At 39.1% G+C, this 17974-nt stretch overlaps 1 protein-coding gene across 4 annotated transcripts in view; it reads right to left on the bottom strand.

The window, feature by feature from the left end:
* Nucleotides 1–17722, bottom strand: part of gphnb (gephyrin b) — an 82382-nt gene extending 64660 nt beyond the window's left edge. For 2 of the 4 annotated variants that reach the window (XM_055054174.1, XM_055054173.1), the window contains exon 1: nucleotides 17561–17721. In XM_055054174.1, coding sequence (XP_054910149.1) covers nucleotides 17561–17624 — 64 coding nt within the window. In that variant the 5' untranslated portion in view covers nucleotides 17625–17721. Of the gene's footprint in view, nucleotides 1–17560 lie in introns of all 4 variants that reach the window. The other 2 variants (XM_055054172.1, XM_055054175.1) reach the window with 2 other exon arrangements.
* Between the last annotated feature and the right edge of the window lie 252 nt (nucleotides 17723–17974).

A 17974-nucleotide genomic window follows, 5' to 3' on the forward strand; every position in this document is an offset into this window, starting at 1 on the left:
TGAGAATGACTCACAGTATAGACAGTAAACACAAGATTGGTGCAAGCAGAACCACCTCCTGATCAACGCTGCTAAAACCAAGAGGTTGATAGAGGATTTCTGTAGATGCAGATCCACCTCCATGACATCGGCGAACATCCAGAGCAGGGACGTGCACAAGTAGGCACTAGGAGGTGCTAGAGTACCTGCCTTTGTTTCTGATCAAAACATTGCCTTTCTGACATCTGTTTTTTTTTTTTTTTTTTTACCAATGTATTGTGTGTAGCCCAAAACAGCATCTGGCTATTGATTTTAACATAGAAATCAATAGTATATAGATATAATCTTCAAACTGTTCCTCTAAAAAGTCTCATTCTACTAAGGTGGAGCCATGTGCTGCACAAGATGCCCCCCCCCCTACTCGTGCACCTGCCCCACAAAATGTCTGCGCATGGCACTGGTCTTGGGAGTGGACATTGAGACTGTCGACTCTTCTAAGTACCTGGGTGTTCACCTGAACAATAAACTGGACTGGACTCACAGCACCGGTCCTCTTTACAGGGTGGGTCAGAAGATGCAGAAGAGGGGAAACTGTACAATGTAACAACTGGAACATTTTGTCCCAGATGCTAAGAAACACCGACTTGACTTTCACATTTACTCTTCAGGAAGCCCCCTCATTTACAAATACATCAGTGTAACCAAGTTTGTTTAGGATTTTGTAGCTGTTCAAGTGATCCTACACAGACAATGTGAACAACAACAGAACCAGCTATGTATACTGACACTACTGCAAACTGCTGCTGCCACTTGCTGTCCTGCTTGGCAACACAAATCTCATTCAAGCATCACTGCAACAGCTCCATAAGACTGCTACTTTTAAATTTCTTAATTTTCACTGGCCTGCAGAATTGTGCATCTCAGAAACATTTTTGAAAGTCAAAATGATTAAAGTTGTTTTAGGCCCATTGAGAAACAAACAAATGCATTCACCCAAATGTGGGGGAAAAAAATTAATAAGCTATACACCATTCTCGCATTTGAAGCAAATTTGGTTGAAAGCAGCTCTATTGATTTCAACAGAAATGCTTACATTAGCATCAATAGCTGCACACTTTTGACTCTTCCTTACTTTCTCTCTCTGCTCTGCCTCCATTTCCCTTCTTTCCAAGCCTCTTCCACCCACCTTCTCCTCCTACTCCCGCATCCTTCCAAGCTGCTGATGCAGGGAAACCCAGGGCTGCACCAGCTAGAGGTTCCAGTTAGACAAGCAGTGTAAATCTGCATGGTAACACAAAAGTCATTTGTTATGCATCACTCACAAAAAAAAAAGAAAAAAGAGAGATGGGAGGTTGGAAACTGACCAGGGATTGTAAAGGATAATTATTGGCAATTATTAACATTCTGTCTCTTTATCTTGTGCCCTTCAGAGCTAGTCCAAAGCCATTGCTGAGGTCTAATCAGATTGGGTATTGATTGGTCTTTATAAAGAAAGTTATGGGTTATGGTGCAACTGCAGTCAGTGTTGCAGGTCAAGATTAGGCTGACAGATAGTGATCCAGAATCAAAGTAAAGTCACACATTTATGCTGAGTAGAGACATTATTTGATGGTCAGAAAAAATGCACAACTTGAGCCAAACCCTGATAGAGACAAACACGTCTCAAGAGATTTACCTGTCAAACTGATTTCTAGAGCACCCGACAAGACCATATTGTAAGTGACACATTGTTCAGTAAGTGGAAAGTTAATTTAAACTGCATCCCCATGGGATCCCCATGTGGCAAAGATGGCAGCCTCATCATCGTCTGGCCCACTGTCTGCCTCCCTCCCATGACTAGCCTCCACTCTCTTCCCACAAATCCCATTTTATTGCCAGCCTGACTTCTGAAAAGGCGAATCGAAAGCCTGATCAGCACAGCTGCGACTCTGGCAAATTGTGTCCACAATCATCGGGAAATCAGTGGACAAGCATAGTAGAGCCCAAAAAGTGTACAGCACCAAATTTTAAAGTAATAAGCTCAAGGTCCAGCAATCATTTAGTGAAAAGAAAGAAGATTGTGATACTAGTTCTAAAAAGATGAAAGAAATATTCACAATAGAAAAATAGACCTAAACAAAAGTGACGGGATGCTGACCAAACAGCCAAGTTTGTGATGACAACAACTAGTCAAAGGAAATATTTTTAGAGCTCTGCCTCAGTTAATGCTGAGATTATATTCAAGTATATATTTGAATTGCTTTTTCTACATAGCCCTAAGAATAAAATCCAAAAAAGGCTGTGCAAATTAATTTAGCACCAAGATTAACTAGTTGATAGTTATTACCTACTATTAGTTACTATTGCATGACAGCTCATTTAATGACCAATCATGAAACCACTTAACTTTTCAAATACTCACTTGTTCCATAAACAATAAGTGAATATTTGAACATCATAAATACATGTTAAAAGTACTCTAAAAGTTAAGAGTAAATTTGATTTACTCTGGACTCTTGAATAGAGCAATATTTTAATCTTTGAAACCAGACAGATAAACTAATCATTAGTGCAAGTCTGAAATATACTTAACTTATATATACATTCACCATGATCAGTGCAAAGACAAAAAAAAAAAAATCAAGTCATTTATTCTTATGATTTTTCATGTTGACTTTTAAAACACAATCCAAGGACAGCTGGCAGAACAACTTTCTAAAGGTAAATTAAAAAACAGCAGTCCGCTAAAAATGCAGACACACTTCCATTAATCCATGACTGATAACTGGTTCACATAAACAGAGATGCCCACACACACATATGCAGGAAGTGCCCCATGCGGAGTTGTACTAATGATGAAGCCTGTAAGCAGCTGCCTTCATTACATTCAAACCTCTGGACGGTGGCTGCAATTACGTTCCAGCTTCCCACTGTCAGAGCTCACCCATGTTCCCATGCACGCACACACACCTACACACATGCGCGCAAGCAAACGTTTGGTTAAAATACGATGGCAACAAACACCCTTCTGACTTCATCTGTATATCCTCTGTAAAGTGCAATACTGAGCACACAATGAGCATGTATCGTACATTTCTGCATTCATTGTAGGTGCAGAAATTCAAGATACTTCTGAATCAAATCGAAAAATATTTTATATTACCTTCAAATAATTTATGTTAATCTTTCAAGCTGCAAGGTCCGAAGTTGAAAATTATTCTCACTGTGGATTAATCTACTTGCTGCATTAGTTACTACTCATTTTAGATGCCCACATCCTATGAGGCTCAGTGTGACCTTCAGCTCATGGAGCTTTTTCCATTTTTAGGAACATTTTACTTTGTCTTGGAGAGAGCCACACATATGTACTGTTTTCTAAATTCATACCTGTTTGAATTTGGAAATGTCTGAATACAAACATCTCAAATTGAATACAAACGAGTAAAAAGTGCTAAGATTCATTTCACTGATGATTTTTGTTTAAGCAAAAATAAAAACTGAAAGGGTTATTTAGCTGAACAGAGTTAATGATAAAGAAACTCCAATCTTTACCGAAATGTGCTTGGATTGAAAAACCACCTGTCAGCTCTGTTGTTAGCTTATAAATGATGCAAAAAGCAATAAATCTATCAAGTCATGATAGTCAAGCAGGTTGTCTTGAGTGTGTATGCAGATTGCTTTGAAATGTGCGAGTGTGTGGGTGGGTGTCGATTAACATTTGATTCCCAGCTACCATAATCTAAAAGGGTTTTGTAGTAGAAACAGAAAAGGTGTGATACTAAATAATAGAGAGGCAGAATGAGAAAGAAGACTGAAAACCCCCCCAAATACACACATTTCCAGATTTGGCCATCAAACACACTTTGTTAGAAAAAAGCTGGCTTCTATTATTCACGTGCACATGGGCCTATAATACACCTCACTGTTTCTTGGTGAAATGGAGTGAGCTGACCTAAGAGAGACAGCAAAGGTATACAAAAAAAAATTGGCAAGAGTGAGAGGTGAGGAGACCTGGACAAATATAGAGTGTGGGAAGAGGAGATATGGTCTAAAAGGAAAATGTGATACGAGTGGGAGAGTGACTGAGCCTGTGATGTTTATTTCTGAAGCTCAGAGCCTAATAACACTTGCCAAGCGTCAGATATCATTGCCTTGCATCTGATTAACCACACTTCTAAATGAAAATAGTGTTTCAAAAAAATGAAACACTTGTCAAACTGCAAGGTGTGGCCTAGTCAAATTCTAAAATTGTGTGTTTTGAACAGAGGAGACCAAGATTTATCCTCACTGCAACAAACACTTCAGGTCGATTTTGGCCTGAGTACAAGAAAAATCATCTCATGACATCCGGTGAGTACAGCGGACGATCTGTGAAGCTGGAGACTGGAAATAAAAATGGGCTAATGATATGTCAGCATCTAAACACAAATTACAACTTCTTGTCCAAAGACCTAGATCCACCTGAAAACATGTTGGGTCCGCTCAAGCAAGCATCTGCAAGCACTCTGGACAATCTGCTGCAAAGAGAGACATGGCCAAAGATCCTAATCTCTGTAAGTGTGTTATGTATTTTCCTATTGCTATTGCTAAGTGGACTGTATTCTAAATGTTTAACACTTGCATTGGTAATGTCAAAACCCATGAAACAAATCAGATGACGAAGGTTCCCTAAAGCAAAACACATCAATCAGTATATCACGCCTCAGCATGACTGGTCTTGTGGCTTCAGGAGGGGCAGAATCGAGGGGGAAGCAGGGAGTTTCGTTCATGTGACAAGTCAATGGACATCCCAGAAGTCTGTCAAAGAGGATGTGGATGGGCAGCTTCCATAAGTGAGTGCCACAGTTTTCCAGTTTCACACCTTCACCTTGTTTTTGTCAACTGCAAAATGTAATATATATAATCAAGATTGACAGTGCAATATCAACGTGTGACTGCTTGCTGGTATGCAATATTTATTAGACCTTTTCATTTTAAGCACCACACATTCACACTCTGGCGTTAGGAAGATCGCTTGATATTCACAACTTGAACACAAATTTTTGGGACAGAGCTGTTAAACTTAAAGACAGTCGTGGAACTATAGTGATAATGGAGAACGAGAGAGAGATTAGTGAGGAAAATATTTGACTAGTTATAATGAATCAAATATTTAAATTTTTGAAAATTGAACATTTATGCAATATTATGCAACCATATTCAGTTTATTTTTATGATAGCGATGTTCTCTTAAGCAATTTTGATTTGATTCTTATTGCATTTCCCAAGACATCTTAAGTACTACCCAGTATTGCTGTAATTTTCTGAGTCTGTTTACTGTTTCCAGGCAAAGGACAGTATTTATTTTATTTTATTACAAATTATTTAACAAATTCAATCAACAAACACTAAAATTTCCAGATGCAAATATTTTTAACAGGGGCCTAAAGAGACAACCATAATTTTTGCAACTAAATATTAAAAATTACTTTATGTGTAAATGGATTCATCAATGCAAGACAAAAATGTTTTAAATTGCAGTCTGATAGTACCTTAGCACTGGGCTACTTGAGATATTTTCCCCATAATGTAATTCAATAGCAGGTTTTGCTACATTAATTCTTCCTGTTGAACCCAATGTCCCCAATATCCACCACTCTTGAAAAAAATTAACCATCTGCCCAACTCAAAAATTTGATTAGCCAGAAATAATGTTCACTGAAATTACAGTTTGTGCACTAACAAAGCATTTTTATATTTAAGGGAAGGCATCCAAGACCTACTTTCGCAGGGTGAAAACATACCAAATCTTATTCATAGATCACGCACAACAGAAAAAGGTGCTGATGATAGAAGACTTTGGGTATTGTTACAGTGTGGACAGTGTAACCGGTGGCTTGCTGGTTCGAATCCCTGTCTCAGTTATGTTTTTGGGGAGGACACGTCTCCCATTTTGACTGCTGGTGGTGGTCAGAGGACCCGGTGGCGCCGCTGCACTGCAGAGTCATTTCTGTCAGACGGTCCAGGGCAGGTGTGGCCACGATGTAGCTTGCCATCATCAGTAGTCAATGTGTGTGCATGAATGGTGTATGACTAAATGTGGTGTGAAGTGTTTAGGTTTCTTTGACTTGAAAAAGCACTACACAAATACAGGCTATTTACCATTTAACTCAATCATGGAAACGACAGGACACCCTCCACATCCCAACTATGCTTAAAAATCCTGTTTATTTAGGTATAATCAGAAGCAGCCCACGACATCAGTCTGACTTACTGCGGTGCAAATCAAGCTGCAACTCTGATTACACAAAATTACACTTGCCCAGTTTTTGCTTTTAAATAATTAAAGGTAATGTGGCAATCTTATGACATTCAATTGCTTATTTATAAAAACAGAACTTTTCCACTTGCATTGAGATTCAGTCTAACAAGGTGACTTTTGTGTAAATATTACCTTGTATATCAGACAGCTAAGACGGATATAAATCCAGTGCACAGAAACCACTTTCTAGTCAATAATCACTGCAGTAATGTTAATTATGCGAGTTCTACATTGCACATTATGTGCATAGTTCACAACAAGCAGAGGATTGAAAATTAGCTTAACTCAGGCAAAAATGATCACTGATGCCAAAAGGTTAACGTCTGGTGCTAATGATTGGCTACATCCGGTTTGTAGCGTTAGTTCTCTTGTTCTGTAGATGTAGCTCTGTTGCAGACATGTGTCATATTTAATGACAGTAAAAATGTTAAAACAATATTTTAGGAAAGTGCAGACAATGTGAATTCCTGGATGTGAATTGAAAATATTATATTAAAGTGAACTGTGAGTTTAACCTAAAATTCCATGTACTTTTCCATGTTGTCTTCAATGTCTTTGTTTTGTTGGTTTATTTTTTTTTGTTTTATTTCTATTAATTTTCTGCAAACTGTTTTAGAAATGTAACTCATGTGTGGACCACTGTAAGAACAGTGGCAGCATTGCTGTGGCTAAATGTGGATGATAAATAAACTAAAGTAAACCCACAAATCGTTTTATTAGTGCTGTATTTGACCTAGCTGACCTTGTGAAATGTGAGAAAGGTTTCTGTTTCAGAGCCCTGTTAGACAAATAAAAAAAAAAGAAAAAAAAGAATAGGATGATGGCATCATGATGAATTTGTGGTGATTTGTTTTTTTTTTTTTGTCTCACTTTTCTTTACTTGCGGATCTTTTCTGTCTATGTTGCTCTAATTAATCCAAGAGCTAGTGGACTTTTAGGGTGACTCATCAGTTAAAACCTCTACAGTATCTTTATCTCAATCTCCATCATCACTCAACGGTTTCTTTTATAACACAGGTTATCACAAGGGACTCGCCAGAAAGGAGGGAGAAATTATGTGTTGCCATCTTACAGTAAAGTCAGTTATGTTGTATCCCAATTGTTGGAAACTAAAAAGCAGGCAAGAGGATTCTGGGTTAATTTGTTCTTTCGCCAATTCATATCAGCATATTGGAATTTTAACCCAAGACTGGGTAATTTAACATCTTAAAGTCATCTTGAGTACGATTCTAAGTTTACACACCTATATTTCCACTTATTTGTTGTATTATTCCAGCAAACGTTCCCATACGGTCTTGTAAGAGCCTCCAGGAGACTCCTCTACTTGTCTGTCACATACCCTCTGCCTCTTGTTCAATCTTGCAACTACAACCAAAGTCCATTTAGAGTGCACAATGATCATTTCTATTAAAGCAGATAGAAAACGAGTGAAACACCGAGACAGAGATGGCATGTTAAAAAAAGAAATGACTCCTTTTAGCCAAACACACATTTACCCACTCCACTTCCCAGCTAAACACTGAAAGTAATTCCGTTGCAGTCAGGGCTTAATTCACATTCTGTGTCCATGTCTCTGATCCCAGATTGTCTATTCTGGTCATGTGGTTCACATGCCTTACTGCTGTCCACTGTGACAGCTGTGAGTGTGTGTCTGTGTGTGTGTGAGGGAGTGCTTGATACAGAGAGGACGAAGGAATAAAGTTAAATTAAATGAGAGTCTGCTTGTGTTTTCATTACAGCACACGCCCCACCCAAAAGAAAAATAAATCCCCTTGTAGCTGCATGCAAGCAAAAGTTTGTAAGAAAGATGATCTGTAATGTATTCAAATACAATGCCTTCTGAAAATCTTTTACATTTTCCCACATATGACAAGAAGTCATATGTGGGAAAACCAGTTTCAACCAGTGACCGAATCCCTGCTGAACAGAAACATCCCCTCAGCATGATGCGACCACCACCATGTTTTATGTTGTGTTTACTGACAAAATGTTAAGATTGAAGAGGTATGAATTAATGGGCTGCGAATGGAAAATGCAAAAAATGCATTAAAATACGGAAACACGAGAAATAAGCAAATGCCCAAGTTGTCATGTCTCTTTCCATTTAAGCGCCTCCGTTTCAAGCATATCCCTCTCAAACTAGCATATTGCTGAGCAGATGCCCACAGATCATTACAAGACATCACCCAGTGGCAGCGCAGCAAGGACTCCAACACACTTAGACACAGACAGTTGGGTCAAAGCAGGAAAATGAAGAGTAAAAGTCATGTTAGTGTGTAGTCACATGCCCAGGGCTCACTGATTCTCATCCAACAGCCATCATCACTGAACCGAAAGGTAACATTTATATTCTGTTTTTTTTTTCTTTAGTCGTGATGTCACCTTTGTCAGCATGTTACATTTGTCCCTCTCAGAGTCAACAGAGTAGAAAACAGGGAAGGATAATAATGTTTTGTTGCTAATGCAAGCAGAGACACACCAGTGGCCATGAGGGAGTAAGTACTTACTTATTTTAATGTCTGCTTTGTAATTTAGTGGTGTATTTTTGGTGTCCCCTCTGGAGACATGGGAAAAGTAGGCATTGTGACATAAATACACTAAGATTGAGGAGAAAATGCTTTATTTGTTTTAATACGTTCTATGACGAGGTACTTAAAATACTGTCAAGCACAGAATATGAATTCCTCCAGAAAACTGTGTGTAATGTCATCTCTTAACTCTTATATTTCCCACTAGGGCTGGGAAATATATGTCCTAATAATATCCCAGTATTAATAAAAGTATTCTGCCTCTGCTGGTAACTTCATATGTCTTCCATTTATGCACTGGCAAATTTTTGTCTGACTAAGAAGGTTTCAGGATGGGGGGCTGATACAAGATGATGCTGGGAAAAAAGAAAGTGAACCCCGTGTTGTAAACAACCAGCTTCCTAATTATGGGTATCTTAAAAGTGCCATCTAATTTAGTCATGTGGGCATCTAAAGCAAAGCCAGGGCACTGTGGAGGAAAAAATACCCACGCAAGTGTGGTAACAGGATGAAAATTTTTTTTTTTTCCAGCAAATAATTGGAAAATTCCTCTAAAAATGGCCATGAAAGTTGATATTTTGCTTCATTGTAGTCAATCATGTTTGTTTGCTGTGTAAAAAACATAAAAAAGTTCAATTAATTTAAAAATTCTACTTTCAGTTTTTGTGATAGAAAAGTTTTTTCTCACCTTTAGTTTTTTTTTCCCCACAGTTTAAGACAACTAATTTATCCGATTTCTCATTTGTGTCGTATTTTTAGGTACAAAAGGAAAATAGAAATAAATCCCTTTAAGACCACCTCTCAGCCAAACATTTATTTTCCCACTAATTCCAGTGTAAGAGAATAAAGAGACTTTAAATACTTTTAAGGGTAGCCCAGTAAGTTGGCAGAAGTAATTTGCAGCAAAACGCACAAATGAAATGATGATTGCTAACAGATGGTCCTTCCTTTTATTTAATTTAGCCATTATTCTAGTACTCATTTACAGGATATAACAGCTTTTATATTTGACCATAAATTGGAAATATAGGATTGCCATGCTCACATAAGGCTTTGCGATGCAAAAGATAAACACAGAATCAGAGCTGAAGTTTTGAAAAGGATATAATTATAAAACACAACTACAAAGGTGTAAAATGTCCAAGAATTTGGAGAATATTGTTTGCCTCCATTTTAACTTAATTATTTGCACCTTTCACAAGTGAAAGAGGTTTAAGGATCAAGCAGCTGACTGTGAGAAACCAGTAGAGAAAACCCAGAAAAGTTCCTATCCATCAAGACTGAAGAGAAACAGAAATACATTCACATTCTTGTTGAAATATACAACTTAGTTTTGCCTAATTTGGGATTTCTGAGAAGTTTGATCTCACCCATAAATCCCATTGACACTGAAAGGTTATACATACCTGTACCTTCTACTTCCCATTATTCCTATCATTAATAATTTGGTCCCTCTAGCGAGTTTTAGGTCTGCCCTTGAGTCTCCTTCCAACATGTTCAGAACATTTCCCAAAGGAAGCATCCAGGGATGCATCCTAACCTCAGAGGACTCTTTTAGCTGGCTTTGGTTTTACTGGGACAGGAAGAGCGTCCAGATTCAAGATTCTCTCCTCATCAATTCAACTTCTAGCTTCTCCTGTCGGCTTCTTTTGTACATGTGCATTTTTAGTAATATCTCAACACAAATCAAAGCGTTAAATTATATTAAAAATTAATCAGAAAATTCAACAGAACACTCAGACGTGTAGTTTCACACACAAGTTTGCAAGCCCATCTGTACACAGCCATACTTTGACACCTTTACATTTCATATAATAGAAAGAGATGTTATACACACTATTCTATTTCTACATTTTATACAATAACCATATAACATATGGCAACATAGCTTATTATGGCAACATATTAGGGGACGCATGATTGCAAACAAAGAGGGACTGAATGCAGCTGTTTTGGGAAGACTTAATGCCATAACTGTATGTCCTTGTGACAGTCGTATATGTTGGGAAACTCACCCGCACATTCTGTGTCTCAGTTGTTGCAAGTAAGGGAGACATAAAAAATTGAGGGAGAGAGAAACAGAAATGAAGATGGACCTGATACAGAGAGAGAAAGAACAAAAAATGATCTGAACTGTTTGTCGCATGATCTAGTTTCCTTGTCCTCTTCAGAAGTAGGCTGGTCAGAGGATATCTGAGTCTCTTTGAGGAAAGCCTCAAGCTAACCCACACACACTCAGCAGTCGGCATCAATGGAGCTTTCTATGGTCAGTGAGTTACACCACACATTGAAGAGAAACCATGGCTGTGCATGGAGTGCTGTGGTTTAATTTTGCCATATGGCATCATCCACATACAAGATTTAAATCAATTGGATGCTTTTTGATAAGCTGTTGAATACAGGTACATGATGCATTACAAAAGTATTATATACCCTTTAAACTTTTCGAATTATGATAATTACTTTCAGTGTAATTATAATATGTTGGGATTTGATTATTAGCATATAAAAAAAGCATAATAAGCTTAGTGAAGTAAACAAAAATCAGCCGAGAACCGAGATCAGTTTCAAAGTCGTGGCTCAGTTTGTGTTTGTATGCTTTGAACGAAAAAAACTAATCATTTCTGTTTACTTTATCAGCACTGAACAAAGATTTAGTTTGATTGTATCATCATCAAAGAGTGGCTAGTATAAAACTAAAGGGGAGATTTTTTTTTTTCATAATCAAATAGAAGCAGTGAGAGCCAATCCACTGATCAATTTCAGGGAATTTGGAATAAGACTATGCTATCTGAGAATAAAATATATCTATATCCTTTGGGGATTGTTATAGATAATACAACATATGAGTCGTCCCTATCTGCTCTTTAAATGTTCAAGTGTTGGGTTATCTGCTCTGTTCTCAGGGAATGCCATCAACATGTTTGCTACCATGCAGCATTTTAGGCTCATTGAGTGATACTGCACGCAGCAGGATGTGGAACTTAGCAATTTTTTCCTCAACACCAGTGGTGTTTATATTCAGCTAAAGTTGTTTCTGTTGAGTAATTAAGTTAAGTGTTGAAAAAAAGCTGACAAATTCTTAGAGCTTCTTTTTTTCTCAATTCTCACTTTAGCTGAATAAGGAACCTGAATGTTTCTCGTAAAAAGACATTCTGAGGAACATTGCTTTCTGAAGTGGCACAATGGACAGTAGCACTTGTGAAATCGGTTCTGCACAAAAATTGTGGATCTGTTTAGCTTAAGAAATGCTATATTCATTAAGCATTTCTGGTATATATTATGTTCCGTGTTGCCCATAGTAGAGGTACATTTGTGGAACACACAACAGATGCTTATGCATCAAGTCTTAGACAAAAAAAAAAAAGAAAACATGCATTTTACAAACAAAGTAAAATAAGAGAATTTTGTTTGTGCCCTTCACCAACACATTCAAAATGTAAAATTGTCACATTAAAATAAATTTAACATCATTGCAATTTCAAAATGATTTTCACCATCAGTTGCAATATTTTGCAACAACACAATCTGGACCCATAAAGAATTTTTCAAGAACTGTATCTAAAAATCAATATGCATAACTCAGTGACATTGTTGGCTGAATCCTCAGACTGCGTAGGAACACAGAGCGATATACACAACATTCAAAAACACACAAGAATTTAAATACACTTCCTGACATGTGGAGCACAGCGTGAGAAGCCTCCATCGCCTCTATGAGCGAAGATTTATAAGACATCTCTGACAAGTGACAGCATGTTCACCCCCAATTATCCTACCTCACGTTTCCACTCTCCCTTTCCTGATTAATAAGCCCCGCTTCTTCTTTATGCAAGCCACAAAATACATGCACATGTTAAATCCAGCTCCTTCCCACAGTGTAAAGGTCTAAACACAGCTGTCTGTCTCCTGTCAAAATGGATGTGGAGCTAAGTGATGGAGGAAGGTGAGCCAAGGTCGCTGTCTCACCTTTGACCCCAGAGAGATGGCCGATTGATCCAGTCCTCTGAAGTTCATAAACATTCTGCTCACACAAACTCCTCTAATCGTAATGTGACACCACAGAAGCCTGAGCTTTGCTGCAATAACCAAATCATCTTATCAAAACTGTCATCGGTCAATTTTTCATGGTAAAGGTCAGATAAAATGCGCATTGTGCACAGTTTTCCCCGAGTTTATTCCCTTGCTCCTTTGAAGCAGTTTCCCTGCCAATGCAAGCCCTCCTTCTCTTGCACATAGATATACATCAAAAAGACAAATAAGCCTGTCAGTTGTGTCTCTACGCATCTCAACGTCTGCATATGCATGCAGGAATTGTCAACACTGCACAGTGAGATCAAGCTGGCAATCTGTCACAACGCAGGGGATACAGTTGAAGATTCCAAGTGACTGATGACACATGGAGACATTAACCCCCTCTGATGTGGTGGTGGGCTCTAATAGATATGACGGGACATGACAGGAATATATTTTGACCTCTAGATTTCTAATCATGCAGATTTTGTTAGTCTTAGCTGAGCTTTAGCGTAGAAAAAGTGATTTGAAAATATTACAATTGAAGAAAAATAATTACAACTCGATATTTATGTAAATTTAAATATTGCAGAAGACCTGTTTTTGAAGACAGTACTTTGCAATACTACGTTATTTAAATAAACAGCAATTTTTGTATTATTTAGTGCAACACCAATAAATGGTCAACATTCTTCTGTGACGTAAATATAAAATTAATTCAGATCAACAGGTAATAGGAATACTGCTTAAGAAAGTAAACAATGACATGGAAATGTATTAAATAATCTCTTCTTAATTTATGTTTTCGCATATTTTGCTTCATATTTGTATTGGTGATCAAATGGAGTCAGTGGATTAGGTTGCAGGTTCTAACAAGTTTCTGGTCATTTTGTTTGTAAATGTTGAAGTGTGCGGTAAGTACATGTTTTTTTTTGTGCTTGTTTTATGTCAGATACTTGATGTTCATTTCGCCCATTTCACACTTTTGTAAATATTAGTAACAAGTAGTTAATATTTAAATAGATAACTTCAGATTTTCAGGCATGATTATACCTCTCTGTTTAATACATTACAAATACTATACAGCGTCAGGGGAGTGTGGCGTTTCAGAGAATAAGTTGAGCTCTGATGGGCCACACAGGTGGGATAGGAAGTTGCCATCCCTACCTCGGTCCTTCCAACTTCCGGTCACAGCAGTGGGCTGCTGCCTGCCGGCCTTATTGGAAGGTTCTCTCCTACTTGGTGCAAAGCAGTTTTTGCACCAAGTAGGGCAGGGGGCAGCTGCTCCTGTGCTTCCCTGACAACCTACCTCTATGCAGGACATAGGGCTGCCCTGGAATGGCGTCTTTTGTCTGTCTACCTGGAGCTGCCGATGCATTCCAGAGCCGAGTCTGCGTGTCCTTTGCTGCTCTTGGGTGCAGTGTGTTGCCAGCTTTCTGCTGTTTTCAACACTAACAACTATGCACCTCCATGTGACAAACTAGCTCATTTACATTAACCCTAGACAAGCACACCAAGGCAAGGCAGTGACATGTAAATAATACATTTTTTTGAATGTCACGGGTCACTATTACAGCAAGCTGGCCTTCCTTCTTTAATGTTGGATGCAGTGTAGTTTACTTAAAAACCAATTAGTTTTCTATATTGAGATATTCCCTTAGTAAAGCAAAATTGTCCAGGCACATGTAAACAACCAGTTTGCCTAAATGTCAAGATGGATCATACCCTGTCCTGGGTTTATCACTGTTGACTACAAGACCTACAGAGGTCGAACCTGTTTATCTAACCATCATAATGTGGTTCCTGTTGTACGAGAGAGAAATCAGAGTGGTTATAAAGTGATGGACATATGAAAGGCAATTTGGTGGTTTGAGCTGCTTGTGTTAGCAAATATTTTAAGAGCAGCTTAACTTTGTTATTCAGCAAGTACGATCCTTTTTGTCTGCACTGCAGTGGTTTGAGAATAAAAAAATTCCTCCCAAAACCAAAACAGCATATTTAGTCTGAGTTAACAAGCTTGTTGCTTATTAGGCTTCACATAAAAATTAAAACAAAGACAGCACACTCTATGGCCTCTTTATTAAGTGCATCTTGCTAGTGCCTGGTTTGATCCTGTTTTCCATTCAAAACCCTAATTTGCCTGTAATTACCCTAATTCTTCATGGTATGCATTCAACAAGTTGTTCTAAACATTCCTCAGAGATTTTGTTCTACAGGGACAAACCAGCATTAAATAGTTGCTGCAGATTTGTTGGCTGAACATCTGTGATACAAATACACCATTTCTACATTTCAAAAGAGCATATTTGTACAGAGATCTGGGGCCTGTGGGGCCACTGGAGAACAGTAAAGACATCATTGCGATCAGAAATCCAGGTTGAGATTATTTGAGCTATAAAATACTGGAAATAGTCAAAAGATGGGAACAGTTTGGTCATAAAAGGATGGACATGGTCATCAGCAATACTCATGTAGGCTGTGGCATTACAGCAATTCTCAATAAGTACTAAGATACCAGAAGTGTGCCAAAAAATATCTTCCACACTCATGCAGCACCACCACAAGCCTATATAAATGATACAAAGCAAACTTGTTGGAGTGGGAAAATCGGTATATTCTAATTTTGGTGGGTGTGTCCAGTAGCACCAGTTTCCTTTTTCTAAACAGAGCAGTGCCTGGTTTGGTCTTCAGCTTCTGTAGGTTTAGTGTGGTGTAGTATTTATTCCAACAAGTGATTATTGAACCTACTGCTGTCTTTCATCCGAAACAAGTTTGCCCATTCTCCTCTGGCAACAAAACGAGGCAATTTCATCTGCACAACAACAACAACAACAACTTACTGGAAATTCTCTGAACAAGAGAAATGGTTTGGTGAATAGGAAAAAAAAAGCAAAAAAAAAAAGAAAAAAAGAAGCATACTGTGTCAGCAGCTTCTGAAACTGCCTGCCTGGCAACAATAACCGTTCTACATTCAAAGTCACTTTTATAACATTTTTCCCAAATTTGGCAGCTTCATTTGAACTTGAACAAGTCATCTCCACAACGTATGGGTTCCACGTAATTGGCTGAGTCGCCATGTGTGCAAAAAGCACAAACATCCCAAATGACTAAAGTGGATGTTGTGTGTAGTTTAAGTAAACAACTCTACAATTCTCATCTGCCAGATCTGAGCCCTTTTGACTTCAACTTCATGGTAGAAGTTATGAAACTACTCAATGCTGATCAAATTTAACATTCTCTTGAAGTGAAAATAAAAATAGAGCACAATTTAGTCAGATTTTTTTTTTAAGTATCCTTTAACATAGAATTAAAACGAGTATTAGAAACGTGAAAAATAAACCCCCAGAGGAAGATCTGCCCAGGTTCTCATAAAACCTGGAGCCGGCTCTGAGTGCCGCACTGATTTGTGAGCGGCGCTGGATTTCAGCACCGCGGACAGCGCGCTCTCCCTCCTTCCGACGCGGAGTAGAGGAAAGGAGGGGGTGAGAGGAAGGAGACGAGTGGCTGTAGTGTTGACGGTAGTGGGGGTTTCCCTGGCAGATTTTAGTAGAGGGTCTTACACAGTGATTCCTACCACCTCCGCCTCCTCCTTTTTCGGATTTACATATGGAGGGAATAGCCTACCATGTATGTGTGGAGGACTAGTGGGGTGGGGAGGTCCGTCCGAGGCTTTCATGCAATATTGATCGACCCTGCTTCACACAGGATGGACAGAGAGGAAAGAAGAAGGGGTGGGAGAGGAGCGTATTTCTTTAGACAGCATTTATCATGTATCCACCCAAGCAGCACCATCACCTCCACCAAGTCCCTCCCTCCTTACATTCCCCGCAAAATCTGTTTGATTTACTCGCCGATCATGACCGTAACCGCTGGATTCGCCTGATTGGCGCTCAGGAGCATGACAAAGCAACAAACACAAGTGCACACGCACACACACACACACACGCAGATGTAAAGAATGGGAGACATGAAGGCCGGCGGCGAGCAGCTCCAACACCATCCGCATAACGCTTCCAACACCGGAGACACGCCGTAAACTCGTTGAATTAAATAAGCATGCCAGGATTTACTGGCGTGTGGAACCTCATCAAGCCAAAGTTCTCCTTATTCACACAACATATGCAACATCCGATGTCTGTATGCAATTAAAAAAAGAAGAAAAAAAAAAGATTTTCCTCCAAACATCACGTCCTGCTCTTAAAAAAAAAGGCCAAGAATGCGCTCATCATTTACCTAACGCGACTGTCGTGAGCAACATTTTTAAAAAATCGCTGTGGTCAGTTGAATGTCAATAACACAAATTCGAGCATCTTTATCAATGATGCAACAACAACCCGTGAGCTGTAATATTTTTTTCGAGCTGATAGAGACATGAATTATTCAGTACACATAAACTGTGCGCCTTTTCCCCAAGCAGAGGGGGTGGGGAGGGTAGAGGGGAAGCACGGCTGGAAAAGACATTTACAGTGCAAAACGCACGTCTACGGATTTAAATGCATGGATGTCATGTATGCAGGAAATATGAGAGGGAAGGGAAACAATCCAGACTGTAAGCCTGCGTCGCCTCCAAGAGGATGCAAAAAGAAAAAAAAAAAAAAAAACCTGCGAGAGACGGAGACGCCGCCGCCGCGCAAAGTAGGGAGAGAGAAAAAAAAATCAGCAGACATCTGTAAAGATCAAGACAGACAGCCGGCGTAAAATCAACCCAACGAAAGATGAGAGCGATGTGAAGGAACAGATTGGCGGCTGTGCCGTTTACCTGTCAGGACTCCGACTCGGATTTGGTGGTCGTGGTTCGTTAAAATCATCCCGTCTGACGCCATGTTCAGCAGCGCTGTCGCCCGCACCGAGATCTCACGGCAGGGCCCAGAGCCGATCTCATCGAACTCGGAAGAGTCAAGGGGAGGGGAGGATGAGGAGGGAGAGGAGGATGAGGAGGAGAGAGGGCTGGAATACAGCAAAAAAAAAAAAAAAAAAAAAAAAAAAAAAAAAAGCCAGACGCGATGAGTAGAGAGCCGAGTGATCATTGGGACGCCAACAGAGAAGCAGGGCTGGATGCTGGGGCGGTTTAAAACCGCACGCATCACTCAGCTGGCCGGCTGCCATCATAGTAGTATGTAGTTTTAATTAATTCTCATACCGCCCACTCTTGTTTAAATTATTCCAGATTTTG

The sequence above is a fragment of the Poeciliopsis prolifica genome, unplaced genomic scaffold (genome assembly GCF_027474105.1).
Source record: "Poeciliopsis prolifica strain line A6 unplaced genomic scaffold, Auburn_PproV2 SCAFFOLD039, whole genome shotgun sequence".
Lineage (NCBI taxonomy): Eukaryota > Metazoa > Chordata > Actinopteri > Cyprinodontiformes > Poeciliidae > Poeciliopsis > Poeciliopsis prolifica.